The 19,940-nt window shown below is 39.9% G+C and overlaps 1 protein-coding gene and 1 long non-coding RNA gene across 2 annotated transcripts in view; one reads left to right on the plus strand and one right to left on the minus strand.

The window, feature by feature from the left end:
• Positions 1-9,736, plus strand: part of LOC103368368 (uncharacterized) — a 19,420-nt gene extending 9,684 nt beyond the window's left edge. The window contains exons 2-3 of the long non-coding RNA XR_520771.1: positions 8,676-8,679; positions 9,665-9,736. This is a non-coding gene — a long non-coding RNA (uncharacterized LOC103368368). The remainder of the gene's footprint in view (positions 1-8,675; positions 8,680-9,664) is intronic.
• The window catches only part of adcy3a (adenylate cyclase 3a), a 111,832-nt gene that overhangs the window by 48,438 nt on the left and 43,454 nt on the right, over positions 1-19,940 (minus strand). Inside the window, exons 4-7 of the mRNA XM_008296717.1 lie at positions 9,015-9,145; positions 6,330-6,441; positions 4,037-4,164; positions 732-890 (exon numbers count right to left, since the gene is read on the minus strand). Of these exons, the coding sequence (XP_008294939.1) occupies positions 732-890; positions 4,037-4,164; positions 6,330-6,441; positions 9,015-9,145 (530 nt within the window). The remainder of the gene's footprint in view (positions 1-731; positions 891-4,036; positions 4,165-6,329; positions 6,442-9,014; positions 9,146-19,940) is intronic.

The raw sequence follows: 19,940 nt of genomic DNA on the forward strand, positions 1-19,940 counted from the left end.
GATGATGAAGATGAGGGAGGATTCTTCCCACCCTCAACACAACACAGTGAAGAATCAACAGAGTGTGTTTAGTGGGAGGCTGCGTCAGCTTCGCTGTCGAACGGAGAGATACAGAAATTCCTTCCTGCCAACAGCCATCACCTTAAAAAACAAATCTGACTGACTGAATGATTGCTGTTGGTGTTGTATAGAATATATGTTATATTGATAAAAAAAAAAAAAAAAAGTGAGCTTTTACAAGATTGAATTTCCCTTCTGGGATAAATAAAGTATTTTTCATTTCATTTCATTAAAGTGCAATGAAACAATAGATGTCAGGCTTCATCATCATTAAGATGAAAAAATCTCTACATTGCACGACCACAATGCCATCTTTTGACTTTAGATAAGTAGCATCTGTTGTATGAGGAATGTTTGTTACTTATCACTTGCAAATACCCTAATTTCTCCAGTTGTTTGAAGAAACTTAGTCAGACATATCCTTACTTATCACCAAGCTTTGGCTCTGCGTATTCTTGTAAAACAGAAGATAAAGGTCCCTCTACTGCTACTTTGAACATAGGACTGATCAATTGAATTTACTGACTTTCCTTTATTAGAAGGTGGTGCCCAAAAGTTCCAACAAATGCAAATCTAAATTCAATCGTAGTCACAATATAAAGTGGACTGAAGCAACATTGTTTTCAACACTTGACCAAAGTAAATGTAATGCATGGAGTTAGAACTCTTACCCCGGTATTCCTCCAGCTTCCATTTTGTTGGCCACAGTGACGTCTGTGGACCAAACATCATACTGCCAGCGTTTCTGGCCCAGCACTCCACCCAGGACTGTACCACTGTGCACTCCAACCCGCATGTCAACATCAGTCTGGGTTTTCTCTCGGACATACCTGTGGTTGGTTCACAAAGGAACCACATTAAATAAAAAGCAGCAGGAAGTGAAACTAGCTTTAATTGGTACACTCATCAATCTAGCTTTTTTTCCCATTGGAAAACTCTAAATACCATAATACCACAAAACCCTTCTCACCCAATGGGAAACATTGTCTCTGATTTATATTGTTTAGAGCAGGGGTTCTCACCTGGTGGGTTGCGACCCAAAAGTGGTACGCGGACAGCTGGTCAAAATTAAATAATATATAATGTGCGTCTCAGGTTGGAATTATTTTTTATTTTGAAAAAAACTTTTATTTTTACAGGCATGGTAACCATAGTTTGACGTTCATTTCAAGTTTGTGTTGATGTTTGGACGCAAGATGGCAAAGCGCAAATATATGGAAGAGGATTAGGGCCACTGAAAAAAAATAAAATAAAATTCTGAGAAAAAAGTCAGAATTCTGAGATTAAAGTCAGAATTCTGACTTTTTTCCAGAACATAAAAAAAAAAAAAAAAAAATTCCGGGAGATTTTTTTTTTCAATCTCTGAAAAAAGTCAGAATTCTGAGATTAAAGTCAGAATTCTGAGAAAAAAGTCAGAATTCAGGGCGCCGCTATAGCTCACCTGGTTGAGCTGGCGTCCCATGTGCAGGGCTGCAGTCCCAATGTGGAGGTCATGAGTTCGAATCCCGGTCATGACCCTTTCCCACATGTCCTCCTCCCATTCTTCTCCCCTACTTTCCTGTCTCTCTCACTAACACTATCCAATAAAGGCACAAAGGCCAAAAAAAAAAAGAAAAAACTAAAAAAAAAAGTCAGAATTCTGAGATTAAAGTCAGAATTCTGAGAAAAAAGTCAGAATAGTAGCCGTGTCTCAATATGCGTACTTGTCCGTACTTGCATTCTTGTGGACTTGTGAAACGTCATCAGTCGGACACCAAGTACTGTCCCAATTCTAAGTACGCACCTGACCAAGTACGGATGAAATGCCCGGATGTGTTCTTGCTCCGCCCACATTATCGAGTCCGCATCAGACCGGACTTGTGTGGACTTCAGATAGCCAAGTATCCCAGAATGCATTTCGCGCCACCCAGTGGCAAAAGCCGAGGAGAAAACTTTAAACGATAACACAGGTTTTTTTGTAAATACTATTGTTATTGTGAGACAAATTGTAGTTTTATGATTATTTGAGGCGAGAAAGTAGTGGTATCAACGTCAAATACGTGGTCATTTTATCAGGATAAAGCCTGCTTAAAATTTTGCTCCGACGATTTCGGAGATGTGAGTGTCCCAGTTTGACAGCTGTGTCAGCGCTCACAGTAGCTGCCGAGAGCCGCCTGATGTCGGCAAGACTTTCTGAAGTCTGCCACTGGCTCTGACGGTTCCGTAGCAGTTAAAAAGGGATATACGTAGTTTTGCGTCAATCTGACGGTGACCGTCAAACCGGGACGCTCACATCTCCAAAATCATTGTCCGTTTGACAGCTGTGACGGTGGCTAGCGCTCACAGTAACCGCCGAGAGCAGCCTGATGTCAGCAAGACTTTCTGAAGTCTGCCACTGACGGCTCCGTAGCGGTGAAACAGGGATACACGTAGTTTAGCGGTCACACTTTGTCCTCACAGTGTAATTTGTTTATTGCTCACAATCGATTTAAAAGAAGTTAAAGTTAATGTTGGAACTTTATATTTTTATTTAGTGTTGTACTCGATCGCTGCCTCAGTACGTCTGAATTATTTTCTTGCTTTCATTACCTGTAGTACAGTCTTGTTCTATTCCTATGACTGTGACTGTGCATTAAAAATAGCATTTAAGAAATGTTTTAGTGAAAGGCCAGCTGAATGAACGTCCTCCTGACTGCTGGGAGACTCCCCAGAACATGAGCAGCTCCATCCTGGACTTTCTGATGGAGAATCTGTTTCCAGCGCCACTGAAGAGCATCAGGAGGATGAGAGGCACAACGTTTTTCATCGGTATATGTTTTGTAAGAGACTTTTGTCCTGTTATAAAACAAAATCTTGTAAAAATGACCCTGTTTATTAATTGTTATATTTATTATATATAGTTCTTGTCTATTTAAGTATTTTTGCAATTAAAATTTTTCAACTGTATTCCAAAGATGAATAGTCTGATATGAATTGCTAAGGCTGCTATGACATTTTCCTCCAACATCTAACCTGTTGATCAGACACTGCTGTCAACAAATTAACGGCTTCAATAAAGATTGTATAACGACCTTAGAAACCTCAACATGTATACATACTATTTATATATATATTAAAACGTAATTCAGCAAAGCTGTGTTCTAGTATTTCATTTAATTTAGTTGTTTTTCACAGTAAAGATAATCAGAGTCGATGAGCGTGGTGGTGGTGACGTCATTGAGTACGCTGCTGTCCCAACTGCACATAAATGGCGATGCGTTCTCCCGTACTCGCTAGACCATACTTGCGTTCTCACAAGTACGGACTTGTGTACTTGAGTATTGAGACACAGCTTCTGACTTTAATCTCAGAATTCTGACTTTTCTTTTAGAGATTGAAAAAAAAACAAACTCCCAGAAATGTTTTTTTTAATGTCCTGTAAAAAAGTCAGAATTCTGACTTTAATCTCAGAATTCTGACTTTTTTTCAGAGATTGGAAAAAAAAATCCCCCTGATTTTTTTAAATTTTTTTAATGTTCTGGAAAAAAGTCAGAATTCTGACTTTAATCTCAAAATTCTGACTTCAATCTCAGAATTCTGACTTTTTTCTCAGAATTTTACTATTTTTTTCTTCAGTGGCCCTATTCCTCTTCCATACAAACATGACCCAAAATGATTAAAAATGTGGATTTTCATACTAGGGCTGGACCCGAATAGCCAACTATTCGTTCGCTGTGCTGTTCTCCAAATATTCCTCCCACCCACCCAGACCAGTTGAGAACCCCTGGTTTAGAGCACAAAGGGACAAGAGAACGAATGACCTCTCATTGTCAACTAGTGTCCAGTTCACTTTATATCACAGCTGCAGTCCACAGAAAGTCAATAAAAGTCCATCAGAATAATCAATTCCCTGCTGTGGACAAAGTGACTAGTCCACTACATTACATCAAAATGAAGCTAATCTTTAGAGCTGGCCAGCATCACCCAGATCTATCTCAGGCTGCTCCTGTATACTCACGAGATGGCCTCCACCATGGCCAAGCCCATCATGATGGAGCAGGCAGCATGGTCCTCCCTGTAGTCTGGCAGCCCACAGATACAGTAGTAGCAGTCTCCCAGGATCTTTATCCGCAACTGGTGATATTTCTGACAGTGTAGATAAGGTTTAGTAAGAGATGTACCAAATATACAAAGATCAGACTGGAATATCTACATCTTTATCTATTCCTCTTATCTGAATCAGAACTTTAAAAACTGCTATGTAACAGACTACAAGAGAGCACAAGTATTTCATGGTAACAAAGTGGATGATATTACATGACGCATTCAAGTGCATTCAAATGTGAGAGCAGTAGTAGCAAAAAGTAATCACAACAGCATACATGGCACTGAGTTGTGACCTTGCATGGTTTTGATAGAAGACCATGTGTTTCCCTCCATCTCTGCACTGCACAAATAAGATATTGACAGTAGGCTATTTTTGACTTGTATTTATATCTCTAGCCCTTTGACAGCCTGGTGACCTGTCCAGGGTGTCCCCCGCCTTCGCCCTGAGTCAGCTGGCATAGGCTCCAGCCCCCCCACATTCCTAGTGAGGATCAAGCAATCAATCATAGATCACATGTAAAATTAAGATATTGATGCACAATCCATCACTGACTCACTTTAAAAAAAGATATCGACATGCACATCCACCACAGTCAAAGCCTGGTGGTGTATTATCATAAACTTCCCTCACTTCAACTCAAAGATTAAAAGAAAAACAAACTTTCTTGATGCCAACTGATGCAAAAACAACACAAAAGTATAAATATGGCCAATGATTGTATTTTTTTCAACTGTAGCAGAGAGCATTATGCAACGAAATTTCGTTCTAGTGTATTGTTTTTTATGCATGTAAGCTTAAATGACAATAAAGTTATCTATCCATCTATCTGTCTGTCTGTCTGTCTGTCTGTCGAAATATAACCCTCCATGACTGTTTTCCTAATGTTTGCATTCTAGAGCTAGACAAGAGCTGTACATACAATACACAGCATTCCTTTATTTCCAGTATCTCAGCCACATCAACTGTAAGTCAACTCTGTCAGGAAGCAGGTTTGCCTTTTTTCTTAAGCAACAGACCAACCGCTGACTCCTCATCAGAACTGTCCTCCTCATCAGAAATATGGGACACAACAGGGTCTGAATGATCTTTACTTTTGAAAAATGAATTGATAGTTTGTTTCATCAAACACATGTAGATGACATCCCACATGTTGTTCATTGCCATTTATCCAACTCACATACACAAGCACGCACACAAGCACATTCTCACTTTACCCTGGTGTTTCACATGATATATGATGATAATTAAAAAAACAAAACAAAGCAAACAAACAAACAAACAAATGAAAAACAGGGAGAATATTTGCAAGTTGGACTGGCATTACCCTGATAGCTAATGACAGCACCAAATACTTTATCCATACACTGTACATACTTACTGAAACATTTTCAAATCATTTTCAAACTCTGTTAATAATCTAAAAATGGGCTTTGAAAATGTGGGCAGATGCTGCACCTTAAGACTAGAGTTCACATCTAAAATTTAAGTCTTGTCATCACCGTGTGCCAGAAACACAGACTTCAGTAGGTTGCTGCATCAAGCTTTAAGAAGTAGTTCCAGATTCAACTTCCCATAAAAACAATTTGTTTTCACATTGCTGTTGGAAAACAAATGATGAACACCCCTTACTTTAAATGTGAGGCCACAATGACCAGGCCAAGTCAGTAGGTCCTGTACATGCAGCAGCACAAAGTGCAAAAGAGAATCTACAATGATGCAGAGAAATGTTACAATGAAACGTTCACTAGTTGTATCAAACCTATTTCCTAGTTTTAATTTTTAAATATCTCACATAGTAAATGGTAATCTTATTGTCAAAAGTGACACAAGATTATCATGCGATTGAAGAATAAAACACAGAACACCACTTTTGCTAGCAGCTAAGCTGGAAAGGAGACATTGGCATACTCGAAGGATGAGCGGCTACAATCAAACGTCATCCACAGACACACACACAAAAAAGAAAAACTAAGTTATAAGTGATCTGTCACCTTATTTATAATGGTCTCACACAAACAACAACTGACATGAAACACAGACATACATTTAAAATGTCTATACAACACAAAATATAATAATTTCTGTAAGCTTGATTAGCATTATGAAAAATAATGCATGTCTATAATTGAAATGTGTAAATGTCATGCAAATGTAATTTTAATATGATGGATACATCACTGTTACATAACATTGTGAAACTCACTGCTGCCAGCTTGTCAAAGCGAGCAAAGAGTTCATTAAGTAGTTTGACCAGCTCCTGAGCGCTGCAAGATGATGATAGCTGGGTGAAGCCCACGATGTCTGCAAACAAAATACTGTATAACAACAAGAGATGCATACAAACAACACATTAGTACTAATATCATACTGCTACAGTCACATAACCTGCATCTTTCATGCACATTTTTTATGCTTCTACACTACTGCGAGAACTCTAAGGTTCAAAGGTTCTCAACCCTTCTATTTATCCTGCAATAGTATGTAAATGTAAATTAACTTAATAAAGCCATTAAATTGTGTCTGCTCTATCATCACAATATTTTTCTCACTTAACATTGATACATGTATGTCAGTTCAGAAATTTCACAGTTTCTGTTTAACTTGAAAAAATTCGTAGCCTTGAACTTCTGTGTTATAGTTGGAGATTCAGAAGCTGGGAATGAGTAGCAGAGAACTGCAAACAGAGAATCTATTTAAATAAGTCACTGACATCACTTTAAACAGTTCCACCTTCATGGAACTGTCTCATTCACTTCAAGTCTCGATGTGGCTTTTTAAGATTGGTTCACCAAGTCTATCTAGTTTCTATTCAAAATGGGTCGACTGCTTGGCTGTCAGTATTACTGCTTTCTCAATATTAGCTGAAACTACTTCACACTCAACACTCAACTCAACTGACTGTATTGGGTTATCAAAATATTAACATTAAGACATAAATTAGCTGATGCCTCATTAGGTATAAATAGGACCATTGAGAGAGAGGGTCATAAGAGAGAAGGTTTATATCATTCAACTATTAAAACAATTAAATGATCACAAGTAAATAGGGCAGGGGGCTATGGCCAAAAGCATTTATCACGATATGAATGAGAAAAGGGTTGGGTCGCGGCGGGTGGCAGGCAAATTTTCGGATCTCAAAATAGCTATCTGGACACCACCACAACGACCGAATATTCCAATATTCAGGTCCAGCCCTACTGTGTCGGTCGATGTACTGCATTTGTCCTCCTCCTCGGTCGCTACCATGCTTCTCACTCAATGTGCATTAGAACGGATGAAAACGACGGCGCTGCCCAATGCACATTTCACTCAAATTTTATTACAATATTTCAATTTCATATCATCCCCTAACATTACACCAGTACTACTGTGCACGGCATGATGTGGCCCAGCCCTACAAGTAAAGAATAAAAACTTGTTCTCATGTCTGTTACAGTCTGACAATGTATTAATGCACAATGACTGGAAAATCTGCATTGTTCAGGAGTGCAATGACACATATTTTTCTCTTTTAGGTACATGGCTGATGCAAAATATTGAATATCCTATTACAACCATGCTTTTATTGAACAAATTGCACATGAATACCCAACAATTTAAATGGGATATCAATTTAAACAAGACATTAAAATTATGGTATAAGAAATTAAAGCATAATTTTCCCTGCTGCTTCCTTTAAGATATTTTCTTCTAAAATTCAACAGAATCATCTCTTTGCATTAGTTGGTAGCCCTAGTCTCCCACAAGCTTCTGGTAAGCTTCTGGTTGTCCTTGACCACAGAAGTAGTCAAGTTCAAGTAAATTTGTTGGCTTTCTGAAACAGACTTGTTTCCCATTGAGAACACTCCACAGGTTCTTAGTGGGTTTTAAGTCTTTGGAAAGGCCAGTCTAAAAACAGAATTCTGTAGCCATGTAGCCATTTCTTTACCACTTTTGATGTGTGTTTGGTGTCATTGTCCTGTTGGAACACCCAACTGCATCCAACACCCAACTTTCTGGCTGATGATTTTAAGTTTTCCTGAACAATGTGGAGGTAATGCTCCTTTATTTTTCTGTTTACTTTGTGTAAAGCATTGATGCATAAAAGCATTGTTTGCAGATATGATTTTGGGACCTGTAGCTGCTTTGAAACAGCTCCAAGTAACTTTCATGACTTTTGTTTCAATAATTTATTTTTCTATTTTATATATATATATATTTGGCCTTTTTATGCCTTTATTCCAGAGGTCAGTGAAGAGAGAAAGGAAAGCTAGGGAGAAGAGTGGGGGAAGGACATGCTGAAAATCAGCCATGGGTCAGACTCAATCTATTGCCACTGCATATGGGACCTTTAACCCCTATACTTGAGTAACCTGCTCAACCTGCTGAGCTACTGGGGTGCCCGTTATTTTAATGATTTATGTCTTGAGATCTGTACTAAGCTCCTGACACTTGGCCATTGTAATGTTGGTGGCTGAGTCTAATGCGTCCACCAAATAGGTCTTATTTAAATTGTCAGCAGCTTTAGTAAATCATAACTCACAAAGACTTAAGAGGCCATGCCACTGAGAAAAGTTGATTCTCACAACTCTCTACATCACCAAAACTGATACTCTAAGTTGTTGTATGTATATTTTGACCTAGCAGATTGTGTCGTTTTTCCAGAAGACCTATAAAAATTGATGAAAGAACGAAAATGCACAGCTGTTTTTTGTGACAAAGATGTATGTGTTTCAATGATTACATAATAAAAAAAATCAAGAGCTATAGGAGTCATTGGAAACTAAAGACTGCCATGATGTACAAGTGTATGTAAACTTTTGTTCACAACTGTATGACTGTACCAGGCAACATACTAACTTGTTTTGAATGGTCATGCAGGACTCCGACCACAGAAGTACCAAGTTACCTGACATTTTCATGCCTGTACATGTACATGGTGTTGAACTGCTGCATCTCTTTCTGACTTGGCTCTTTCTTCATGTCCTGAAGCATCTCATCAGCTATGTGCTTTGGAAGAATGGAGAGCAGCAGGCGCTCCTGTGGAGGACATAGAAAGACAACATCAGCAAAAGCAAAATGAATCAAGCACCACTTAGATTGTGTTCGTATCACTAACGCATAGAAGAATTCAAACACTTATTTACTTTCTTTGTAAGAGGAAGATTTTCAGATGGATGTCAATCTGATGTCTGTGTGCAGGAGTCAGGATGTGGTTAGTCTAGTGCAGGGGTCGGCAACCCGCGGCTCTAGAGCCGCCTGCAGCTCTTTCATACCTCTGCTGTGGCTCCTTGGGGCTTTGGAAAATAAACACTGTATTTTAATTTAAATGTATTTTATTTTAGCTTGTTAGTTTTTAAAATGTTATTATAAATTTGAAGATTTTTGTGAACTTGTAACAATAAAATAAAACGTGTTTAATTTTTTTGATGCTCATAATAGGTGTCACAACCGCCGATGTGCGACACCCGCCGGCACATGCAGGGTTGCCAACTTGGCGGCTTTCTCGCTAAATCTGGTCACTTTTCAAATCGTCTTGGCGACTATTTTTTGTTATAGGCAACTAGCGACAAATCTTGTGACTCTGTCTGGTGTTATTGGAGAATTTTCTGGTGTTTTGGAGACTCTGACGTGACAACACATATCGTTCTGCAGTTACTGTCCTCAGCGAGCAGCGGTGCTGCCGTGAGCTCCTCCCATCCCAAAGCACTCACAGGCGGTCAGCAGTCTGGTCAGCAGTCACAGCTGCAGTCAGCAGGCCAACCAGACAGCACTTGTACTTTGCTGCAGGTGAATAATTTAAGATCGGCTTTTTATTTCATATACACAAAGAGGATTCAAATAGACAATGAGTATTTGATTTCAAAATAACCTTCAACCCAGCATCTTTTTTTTTTTTTTTTTTGAGTTCTGGAGTTTTGGAGTTTTTGTAGCTTGCAGAAATAACTTTTCTTTTTCTCTGTAGCAGTTCATTAATTTCATGAATGCAAAACACTATTGTTTTTAAAAAAAAGATACATAGTAAAAAGGTAAAAATGATATATGCAGTGTCATCTTCATTTTAGATGTCAAAAGGGTTTTGTGGCTCCCGGTGTTTTCTTTTCCGTGGGAAATGGGTCCAAATGGCTCTTTGAGTGTTTAAGGTTGCCGACCCCTGGTCTAGTGAAACATAAAGCATACAAGCAGAGAGAAACTATTTGACTATATTATCTGAAGCATCTGTTAAGACAGGTATTCTTTCTTTTCTCGACAGTGTGTAGGAAATATACCATTTTCCAGCCATGTCTGTAATGTGTTAGCATTAGCAACGGGTTGGCTGTGAACACAAAGTACTATCATTTAGTCACGTCTGACCTTTTTGGTAATATCATTGTGGTAATTACACCCTTTTTAGTATGTTGCCTGCTATCTTGTATTAATATGGATAGGTGGTAGTGTGCACTTCCTATGCATAGCATGTGCTTTGACAGTTGAACACTGAGCTTTCTATGGATGTCGAGAATGCTTTCACTTTGTCTATTTTTTTCTGGTTGCACAATTTCAAACTAAACAAAGTATGATGTCAGACCAAAAGTCATAAATCAGCAACAACACATTTTTGAATGAGGACCAGACTCCAGGAAAAGAGAAAAAAGTTTTAAAAACAATTTGGAGCCCACGGTGTTAATTTCATTATTAGTAACCTTCTTATTTTGTGCCTTTTGTTGGCCTATCCTTATATTTACTTTTTACATTATGACAATAACCAAAAGCAACATTTTGACATATACTTTATATCAGAGGTTTGCAAACTGTGAGGTCTCCCTCCCTAAAGTGGAGGTTACAGTGCACACCACATAAATGCAGCATCCATGCTCTGATTCCAGTCGAGGACCTGTGCTGCACATCAATCCCCTGCTTCATCATCCTCATCAAGTCAAAAATACCAAAATTTATTTATTTTTAAAAATAATATTACATAACAAAAGACCCTGTATTGTGGGAGTTTTTTTTCAGTCCTGATGTTGTCTGTTTCCTCTCTTTCACCTCAAAACTACATACAATAAGTCTGTATTACTAGCAGATGTATAACCTTATTTTGGTTACTGGAAGTCTGAATAATTCTTGGGTTTCTAGTCTGGCAGTGAGCATACCCACTCTCCTGTGCAACCGCTATTTGTCATGGTGAATCGATTGTATCCATGCTCAGCATCTCATGCTGCTTAAGAATAGCGCTAACAGAGATTTGGATGAGAGAGATCTACTAATTACCACATTGAATTGTCCTGTTTTTTGGTTCTGTTAATGTGGTAGAATCAGTGAGAAATAGCTTCTTAAGCTCCTCTTCTATTAATGTCACACTTAAGCAATCTTGGTGGCTGGGGGCTGACACAGTTTCAATGGGGTGTTGGAAGGATGATGGCCATAAGAAGCCACAGAGAAGCATGTCATTCATAGAGAAATTTTGACCAGCTGATGGGGACAGATTTTTACTATAGAAATTTAGAGCAAGTTGTTAACAATAAAATCTATATTTTGATTCATCTTACTTCACAGCAACAACAAAAAAGGCTTATTATCATGTTTAAAATTGCACTATCACTGTTGTAATTTAAACTGAAATGAAAGCCCCATTGGCATATAACTCTCTATTTACTGCAAAGTATAACTGTGCCAGAGTAAAACTGCACAGGCACAGGCTTCAAACTTTGAATTTAAATTGCCACGCAAAGTGTAAGTAAGCCTAACACTGAAAACAGAAAACTGAACTTTGACTTGCATTTGACCTCTATTACCTAATTTGTAGGATGGACATCACATCTGATTACAAGAAACACAACACTTGAAAGTCCCTGTTTTTTGTGCTGCCAGTGTTGCCATGTCTGCTGTGTGTAACAGAGTTTAAGCTTAAGCTAACTCTGTTCTGCATACAAATAGACTTGATATTGATATCTGCCGTGTATGTCTGTATTCAATTCAATTCAATTCAATTCATCCATCCATTATCTATACACCGCTTAATGCTCACTCGGGTCATGGGGGGGACACAGCCAACTTAGGGGACACCCTTGGCTTCGCCCTAAGTCGGCTGGGATAGGCTCCAGCCTGGCCTGGTCGCCAGTCTGTCACAGGGCTACACTTAGAGACAGACAACCATGCACACTCACATTCACACCTACAGACAATTTAGAATTATCAATTAACCTCAACATGTTTTTGGACTTGTGGGAGGAAGCCAGAGAACCCGGAGAGAACCCACGCTGCACGGGGAGAACATGCAAACTCCGCACAGAAAGATCCCAGTGCTCCCACCAGGACGCGAACCGGCGACCTTCTTGCCACAGTGTTAACCAACTGCACCACCTTGCAGCCCCAATTCAATTCAATTCAATTCAATTCAATTCAATTCAATTCAATTCAATTCAAAGCAATATTATACAAAATTATAAACAGACACTCAAAAATACCAGAATGTCATATGACCCAGGGCATTCCCATACCATATAAAGGCTTGTTTTTAAAGGGCAGGCAATTGATAAAAAGGAAAATACTTTGGTGACATATATGTATGAATGCCATATGTATGAATGTAAAAACAACTGTAAAAGTTATGTGTGTTGACAAAAAACAACACTTTCAAAATCTATACAGGGGAAGTGTCATGATCTCATTCGGAAAAGGAAACTGAGCAACAGGAACCTGGCAATCAACACACAGCGTATGGATGAAAGTTTTTTCCCTGTAAAGTTAATTCTGGATGGAAGCTAACTTGTGGAACTTGATAACTAACTCTGGTGTAAGTGGAAGGGTCATCATTAACATAAGTATATATAAATAAACATGATTTTTGCTGTTGTTCCTTTGATCCCAAAAAACATGGTCCAGTCTCTGTAATGAGATGTTGTGACCAACTATATCAAACGCAGCACTGGGATCCAGTAGAACAAGTCAAGTGACTAGTCCACTGTCTGAAGCTATAAGTAGATCATTGGTGACTGTCAGCAGTACTGTTTTTTGTATTATGATGCACTCTAAATTAAACCCTTTAAATCAAGAATTTCTGTGCTGATAGTCACATAATTGGCTTGCAATAGCTTTTCAAGAATCTTAGTAATATAGGGGTGGTTAGATATGGGTCTATGATTGGCTAAAATGCTAGGCTTTTACTATCGTGGTTTGATTATTGTGAGGGTCATGGACTATGTTACTGTGTTTCTGGTTTTTTCCTGGTTCTTTGTGTTTTGGTGGGCGTGTTTTTTCCCTGCAGGCTGGGTGGAGGCGATCGGGGAAGGACGCTCTCGCGCTGGCAGCTGTGGCTCATCTGCTCATCAGCAGATGACCTTAAAAGCGATCATCTCACAGGACTCCAGCGTCAGATGATTGTGATACCTCCCCAGTGGTACGGTCAGGCTGCTTCGCCGCTACACTTTGTTGAGTCTTTGCTAAGTTTTTATCTTTCGAGTTTTCGAGCTTATTATGTCTATCTCTGTGTGTCTCCAGCATCCCTCCTCGGCTCCAGCAACCAGCGCTCCACCCGGCACGCCAGCCTTTCACCCACGAGCTCACACAACGGGAACCCACGGTCTCGAGCACCCTTACGAGAAGGATCACTACTCAAGCACCTCCACCTAGAAACCTCGACGGGAAAACCACTCACGAGCACCGTCCCCTGAGCACTGTTTCTCCTAGCACCGTCACTGGGATCCTCCACCTGGAAACCTCCACGGAAAAACCACTCACAAGCACCGTCACCGGGATGTTCCCCCACGGACTCCTTCCCCAGCACAGCCACAACGAAAACCCTCACACGGACTCCAGCACCGACGACGTCGCACGGCATCCCCCCACGACCGGCCTCCCTTCACCAGACTCTACTTCTGCCTCCTGGTGCCCATCACTCCCCCACTTTCCCTAATAAAACCTGTTTCCTTTAACCCTTCTCCTCATCTCCCTTTTCATTTGGGTCCACCTGCACAGCCACAGAGCACGAGCTGTCACAATTATAACAATATTAAAAGCCTGCAGTACATAGCCTGTTAATAAAGCAAGGTTGATTATTTCTAATAATGGAGTGTTGATTAAAGGAAAAACATCCCCAAGCAGTCTGGTTGGATGCGGTCTAACAGACATCTTGCTGGTTTAGAAGACATGACTTTTGACGTGAGCTCTGAGAGATTAACAGCAGAGAAGCAGACCAAGTATAAATTTGGTCCCACGTAGGTCTCCACAGCCACTGCATCTAAAGACATGTTTATGGTTTTTTCTCTCATAATCAAAATTTTACTTTATAGGAAGGCCATGAAGTCATCACTACTGAGAGCTAAAGGAACAGTAGGCTCCACAGAGCTGTGACTCTTTGTCAGCATGGCTACAGGGCTGAAAGAAAATCTGGGATTGCTTGTTTCTCTCTACTCAAGATAAATCATGAGCAGTTCTTGCCCCGTGGAATGCTTTTTTAGAAGTGATAAAATTGTCTTTACAGGATTGGTCAAATTGTTCAGAATTTGTGGAATGCCACTGCCTTTCCAGCCCTTGTGAAGTCTGCTTTAAGAGGTGCAATTTGTCATTATACCATCGAGCTACCCTTCTATGATTCATAGCTTTCTTTTTCAGAGGGGCAACAGTCTCAAGTGTTGTATTTAGTGAGACTGCAGTCCTATCAACTAGATTATGCACCTGTGTGGGACTAATGTTAGGGCAGCTGCTCTTCATTGTGCTGGCATATTGCTTTAAAGTAAATGAATTAAGTTATTGCATTATCGCTTACACATATGCTGTAACAAAATGTCTTGGTAAATGCTCAGTATATTCATTTCAATTCAAATTAAAAAAAAAAAAAAAAGTGATCAGACAAAAGAGGATTTTGGGGAAAAACAGTTAGATGTTCAAGTTCTATGCCATATGTCAAAACAAGATCATGGGTGGGATTGGAACAGTGGGCAGGTTATTTTACTTTTGCAACACTAAATGCAGTGTTGAGGCTGTCATTCTCAGTGTCTACATGGATATTAAAGTCACCCAATATAATTATGGAATTATATTTGTGCCACAATCCTGAGCACGCAAACAAAAATCTTGAGCAAATAAAAACTTATCGTAAGCAAAAAAAATTTATTCTGCGCTCAAAACTATTACTGCTGTGTTTGCAACTATCAGCATCCACGCACAATCATACTGTCTTTCACTTGGTTTTATCATTTACACTCTCCATTCTGTGCACTCAACTACACATTCACGCTTGCTTGTGGTGTGTTTCTCGCTCGCGCACAACATTGATGATCTGTTCAATCTCAACTCTGCTTGCATGTTTGTTCAACTTGGCACAGCGTTACGAATGTGCCACAAAATCAACCAAAATCAGGGTACTTCTGTGTGGCTGACCTTATCCAATCAGGTGGCTATTTTGGCCGCCTCTCGTAAGTACTGTAAAAACGGACAACAAAATGAATTGGACTGGTGCAATTAATGCTGTGCTACAATACGTTTTCGTTGAGTATTTTTATTTTTTTTATTATTGTATTATATATAACAAAGACTATTTCTACATCCTTGTTTAAATAGCTCATGCTAGCCAAGCTGAACAATGTCATTAGAACCTAAACAGCAACATGGAAATGGTGCACCACGGCACAGTAGTTGGTAGTACTGAAATATTTTTATTTTAAATCAGATCATAGTTTACTGTCATTTTGCTGTACACACAACAGTAGTACAAACAAGATGAAAGAATGTTTGTTCAGGATCCAACAACTAGAAGCAATTAAATAAAGAAGTGTTTGCATGTCCAGATCAGCAGTTCAGCATTCTGACAACAGTTCATGGAGAGAGTGTGAGGAGTCCCTGACAATGTTCAATGTCCTGCTCCTGCAGCGGCTCTGTAAAGGTTCCGAGCTAGCTGCCTGTCTGTCTGCCCGGAACAATGTCATCTCCTCCAGCTGTATGGCCGTCAGGGATGTTGTCACGGAGCCATGTTTCTGTAAAAGCAAACACACAGCAGTCTGTCCACTCTCCGTGGGCTTCTCCCAGCAAATTTACCTCGTCCAGCTTGTTGTCGAAGGGGCGGACATTGGAGAGAGGGAGCGATGTTCCTGCTGGTCTGGAGGGGCTAGCCTTTAGCCTAGCGATGGTCCTGCGGATCTGGAGGGGTTATCCTTTAGCCTAGCATGGCTCTCTTCCTCCTCCTTTGTTTATGTTTGTGCAGCTGGTGCTTCCTTCTCTCTCGAGTAACTGCTGGTGTAGTCTCTGATCGGAATCAATGTTGGTGTAGTATGTCCAAATTTGATTTGATTTGAAATAAAAATGTTTAAGTTATACCAACTGCTTACATGTGGCCGTTCTGCACCACTTTCATGTTGCTGTTAAGGTTCGAATGAAATTGTTCAGCTTGGCTAGCTTGAGCTACTTAAATGTTCGTCTCAATGAGACCCACAAATCTCGTGCTGACACCTCTGACCCATCTCAAACAGGAAGTCGGCAACTTGCTTTCAAAGTAAAAAAAAAAATTAAACCATCTGTTTGAAAAAAATTAACTTGTCTGACATCATAAATGGTATCAGCTTGAAAATCACACAGTAGACAGAGAAGGCCCTGATGAGCAAAAGGTCTGAAGGGATTTGCCGTTTCTCCAATCGTTTCCGAATGACGAGTCGCTAAAGTTGATGAGCTGTTGCAGCCTCGGCTTACACTTTGTATGGCTGGCGATGGTATATCTCCAGACATGGTAAGTCAGTTGGTCATCTACACAAAAAAACAAAGGTCCTACAGCTTTAAAAATGACATTGAGGGCTTTCAAACAAGATTTACCACAAAAATATGCTGTTTTTACACATACTTGGTCAAAATTGTGGCTGTATGGGAGAGTGAAACTGAGTAAAAATGTAACTCTCTCAGCCAGGGGCATGAAGAACAAAAAAAGATGTTCTCGACATCCAAAAATATGCTCTCCAGCGCCTCCTAGGTACAAAAAACACTAGAATGGCCCAGCGGGCAGTAGGAATGTCATAGAGAGATCAAACAAACACCAAAACGTTTGTCTCTTCGCTTTTCAAAATAAAAAAGGACAAAAATCCTCATATGAACTTAAAGCTACATATCTCTAAAATGGTAGCAGATAGCAACACTATGAAAATTCCCTATTAGTAGGTCAAAGTCTTGTGAAAGGGAATAAATTGTCAAAATGGAGGTCAGATGGGCATGAGGTTGCAATACAGAGTGAGGACCTGACAAACGCTGCTTGCAGCTTTAATTGTATCTTATACTGTATATCAACAGCATTCTTCACAGTCATCGTAATATTAAATCAACATTAAATCTGGACCTTTTCAATAACATCACAAAGTACATGAATATACAATTAAATGACTCACCTGTTAAACCCGCTAAATTACAATATTGCAACACTACGGCTTAAATGAACTGCGTGCTTAATTTTACTCATTTACCTTAGGCCTACTGGTAACAGAAAATACACTAAAATTCAGCCTCAGCTTGAACAACTTGTAACTGCACTCAAACTACACATTCTATTACGTTTATTAACATTTCAAACATTCCCTCTGATAACCAAGGTGACAAATAGGTTGTAGCTTGAAGTTGTGGCTAACATTAACGGTCGTCATTGTTAGCCGTTAGCGCCGCTTCACGTTAGCTCAAATGCTAATAGCCGAATTTGCACTTGAATGCGGTCATTACGTGACTTCACGAGCGACTTTCAGCATTGTCCAAGCTTAATACTGTCCCTGTACCCTGAACTCACTGTTGAAAAATCATGTACATGCATGTACTACATCCTCAGGCTGCCTACATCGTGTCTCACATTCGGCTGTGACCGTACAGCAGTCACGCTGGCAGGAAAAGGGTGAGAGTGACTAATGCTGTGTTCACACCAGACGCGAGTAAAATCATTCGCGCGAATGATTTACATGTAAAGTGAATATGTAGACGCGATTAGATGCGAGTAAACGTCCCGTGGTGCGACTCGCGCGATTAGCGCAGCGTGATTGATGCAAATTGAGCGAATTTCACGCGCGTTTGATGAGATTTGATGCTGTGTTCACACCAGACGCGAGTAAAATCATTCGCGTGAATGATTTACATGTAAAGTCAATGTGTAGACGTGATTAGATGCGAGTAAACGTCCCGCGGTGCGACTCACGCAATTAGTGTGGCGCAATCGACGCGAATTTGATGCGCGTTTGACGCGATTTTAGACGCGTGACACGAAAGAGCAAGTTGAAAAATCTGAACTTTTGCGATCTGATGCGCCGGGATGTCCAATCAGTGTTGAGATTCTCCGGTGACTTCAAGAACCGGCCGGCACCAGATACTCATTCATTCTTTGAAAAATAGAGGAAAAGCTCATTGTCGCCGTTTGCGTCCACCCGGAGCTATATGACACAGCCTCCTTTTTTTTATCGAAACATGAATAAAAAGGAGCTTGCTTGGAAGAAAGTGAGTGAGGAGGTCGGAGAACCTGGTAAGTTGTGAAAACATTTGCCATTTATTTCCAGCTATCGGTATTACTAGCAAGCACTGCCCCGATTAGCACTACCGCCGTCTTTGCAAAGACGCTAATTTTGGCTTCACTAGTTGATATTTACGTGTTTTTCTTCAGTGGAGTCATGCAGGAAGAAATGGAAGAGCCTGAGGGACACATATTTGAAGGAGAGGAGAAAGGAGACAGAGAGGAGAAGTGGCTCAGCGGCAGGGACAGGGAAGAGATGGAAGTACTCTGCAGTCCTGTCTTTCCTCGACCCCTTCGTTACCCTACTGGAGAAACATCGGGTGACATGGAGGAGGTGGCCGAGGAACACAGGGCTGCAGAGTACGACCTAATTGATGACCAGGGGCCAGATACAGAAGCAGCAGCAGAGCAGTCAGAGCTTGAGGACCAAGGTTTGTCCAGCTATTTGAATGTGAATATTTTATTATTCTGCATATTTGCTTTTCCATTGTTCTGTATTCATTGCCTTTCATTTTATACTCACATAACTTTTGTATGTTCCTTGATTAGTTTTACAAAGTATTGGATTGAGTAAAATGCTCTAGCATCTCAAAATATCTTCTTTATATTACATACAGTGACCCCAAGGAGGAGGCCACAAAAAAGGTCGAGGGAGCAGCCAACGGAGGTGGAGAAGCTGCTGCTGGAAGCGCTCCAAAACCGGCCTGCAGCACCAGCTCCACCTCCCCCCTCTAAGGACGAACTGTTCTTCCAAAGCCTGCTTCCTTCCCTGGAGAGATTGCCACTTCAGACAAAGCAATTTGTCAGATTTCAAATTCACAAATTAATGTATGAAGCTAGCACTGTTACGCTAAATTTGGAACCATTGGAACCTACAGAGTAGTTGTTTTAAAAAAAAATAAAAATTGGGGTAACAATCTCTGCAGGGAACGAACCAGGCTTCATCTCTCCTTTCTCCTCTCCTTCTTGTTCCTCACTCTTCCTTTCACTCCTCTCATTCCTCCAAGCAAGCTCCTTTTTATTCCTGTTTGTAAATAGTTTATATTTGTGTATATAGTTTTTTTTAAATATTTTTGTTATTCGTATGTACAGTATCTTTTTTTTGTAAATAAATATGATTACTTTTCAAAAGGGACCAAAGTTTGACTTATTTAAACTAAAGGTAACACTTTCATGTGCTTTCTTTTCTCTGTCATGAGGTAGAAATTTGGTTTACATTAAAGTTCAGGTAAGATGGTATCCTTAACTTCAGCATTCTGAACAAAAATATACTAGACAAAAGTAAAAGCACTGCACATATCTATGTATTTATTTTGGTATTGATATAAAATATAATATTGCAGGACCTTTGCTCAAAAGTAACATGTGGGTGGCTCTGAAAAGAGCCGTTGT

This window comes from Stegastes partitus, unplaced genomic scaffold (assembly GCF_000690725.1).
Source record: "Stegastes partitus isolate 25-593 unplaced genomic scaffold, Stegastes_partitus-1.0.2 Scaffold1148, whole genome shotgun sequence".
Lineage (NCBI taxonomy): Eukaryota > Metazoa > Chordata > Actinopteri > Pomacentridae > Stegastes > Stegastes partitus.